This window comes from Loa loa, assembly GCF_000183805.2.
Source record: "Loa loa unplaced genomic scaffold supercont3.1631, whole genome shotgun sequence".
NCBI classification, from domain to species: Eukaryota; Metazoa; Nematoda; class Chromadorea; order Rhabditida; family Onchocercidae; genus Loa; species Loa loa.
In genome coordinates, this window is record NW_018109810.1 from 1 (window position 1) to 1822 (window position 1822).

The following is a 1822-nucleotide window of genomic DNA, read 5'->3' on the forward strand; positions in this document are numbered from 1 at the left end:
ACACTGCTTCAGAACCTATTCATCTAAATGACATATTGTTCAGGAATTTACCACATTGCAATAAATTGTAAGATTAACATGCCTAGTACCTATCCTGGTAGCGGTACACCCTGCCGAATGACATTTACTTGACCATTATTATGTCAAATAAAGTAAGAGCTTGAATTCAATAATGGAAACTGAAACTAAATGCTGTCCTTTGCGGCTATTTTTCAATAAAGTAAAACTTGTCTTTAGAAAACATCGAAATTATTATACAAACGATCTTAAATATGGCAAAGTTAATAGTACATATTGCTTTTTTCATCTATTGCCAGGCTGCCGCCCCAGCCGCACCTCGGGCAGCAGGAGTGGCAGATGGAGCACTAGGTATGCTATGCATGTCACTTTTATGATTCTGATTTTGCTCCCTAATAAAATACAAATCTGCCATGTACATATTGCATTCCGCATCATTCCATCTTTTCATTTGGGATTTCTCGTAGAACAGTATTTGATGGGTGAAGTAATTTTAGCGGTAACTGTATTAGTTCGAATGCATTGACTTTACTTTTGCGGCAGACGAAAGTCACTTTACTACTTTATTTCTTTGGAAGGAAGAAATTCAAAACAATAGAAAAGATAGTTTCTTATTGTTGATAAGTCAAGGATAATCATAAATAGTAATAACCATTCCAAATCTCAAGGATTCCTCCTTCGTTCAATAATTTTTATCAGATTTGTCGTGGTATTAATTTCAGCTGCGGAGATTGTCACAGATTATAAAACAGATGAGTTATGGGAAGATGGTGGATTAATAGCGACAACAGAAGTAGAAGAAGTATGTTCATTTCACACACAACTGACTAATTGGCATTAATCGTTCCGAGAACTTTTATTTTATAATCCTTCAAGTTTCGTTCGCTAGCTTCCTTCTGTAGAGAGGTTATAAATTTGCATATTTATTTCTACACAATGATTGCAGCAATAATGATGATTTGTGGCACAGCGGAACATGGAAGATCGTTTGTTTTGGAAGAGAACCGTTTCTATTTCCGTGGAACTCTCTTGACCTGATAAAGTGAAGTCACATCATTTCTTTGTAATAACAACCCGGTTACCAAAGTTGAATTACTGTATAATAACCATTCGATTAGCAATAACAAATTGGCAGTTCCGTCGGGACACTACGTTCACTTGTTGTTTAAGTTCATTTCGCAAACTGTCGAAAATGTATTGGAATTTTATATTCTTGTGATCGATTTCTTCGTTTGGATCTAGATTTGTTTCCATCATCAATAATTGTTCGTGATTTATTATGCTTCATTTTTTAATTTAATGCAGTTCTTAAGGAACTCTTTATCGATAAGGATATCACCATTCATCGGATAAGGGTTGACAAACTCGTAATTTGTCATCATAATAGTTCCATTTTCTTTGAAGACGAATGGAGTTTGGAATTCATCTATGATAATATGAGATACCGATTTCTCGGTACAGGCATTTGGTTATTGCTTCATTTTTGTCCCATAGTACAATATTGGTATTAGTCAAGCATTTCCCATTTTGTAATGGACAATGTTCTGCATTACCGAGATCTGAAATTAGGCTTTTTCCATCATATGGAGCAGGAAATTTGTGTCGAATGACATCGAATTCTAAACCATTCATTCGAATATGATGATTTGTATGTAAAAGTATAATTGTCTTCAATTTTTAACAGAAATGTTTAAATTAAATTGTTGTTTGCTGGGTTAAAGGTCAACGAGACAAGCTGGATACACTTTCAATTTTCTCAACGGAAACTTTCTGCTGTCTGAAAGTGTTCGTTGTGGTCCACATG

The 1822-nt window shown here is 34.7% G+C and overlaps 1 protein-coding gene across 1 annotated transcript; it reads left to right on the top strand.

The window, feature by feature from the left end:
* Positions 1–272: 272 nt before the first annotated feature.
* LOAG_19107 (hypothetical protein) lies at positions 273–820 on the top strand (the record flags this gene model as incomplete). The annotated part of the gene is made up of 2 exons (XM_020451761.1): positions 273–369; positions 741–820. Coding segments are annotated over 2 exons (177 nt in total), but the record flags the coding sequence as incomplete, so codon positions are not given.
* Positions 821–1822: the final 1002 nt, after the last annotated feature.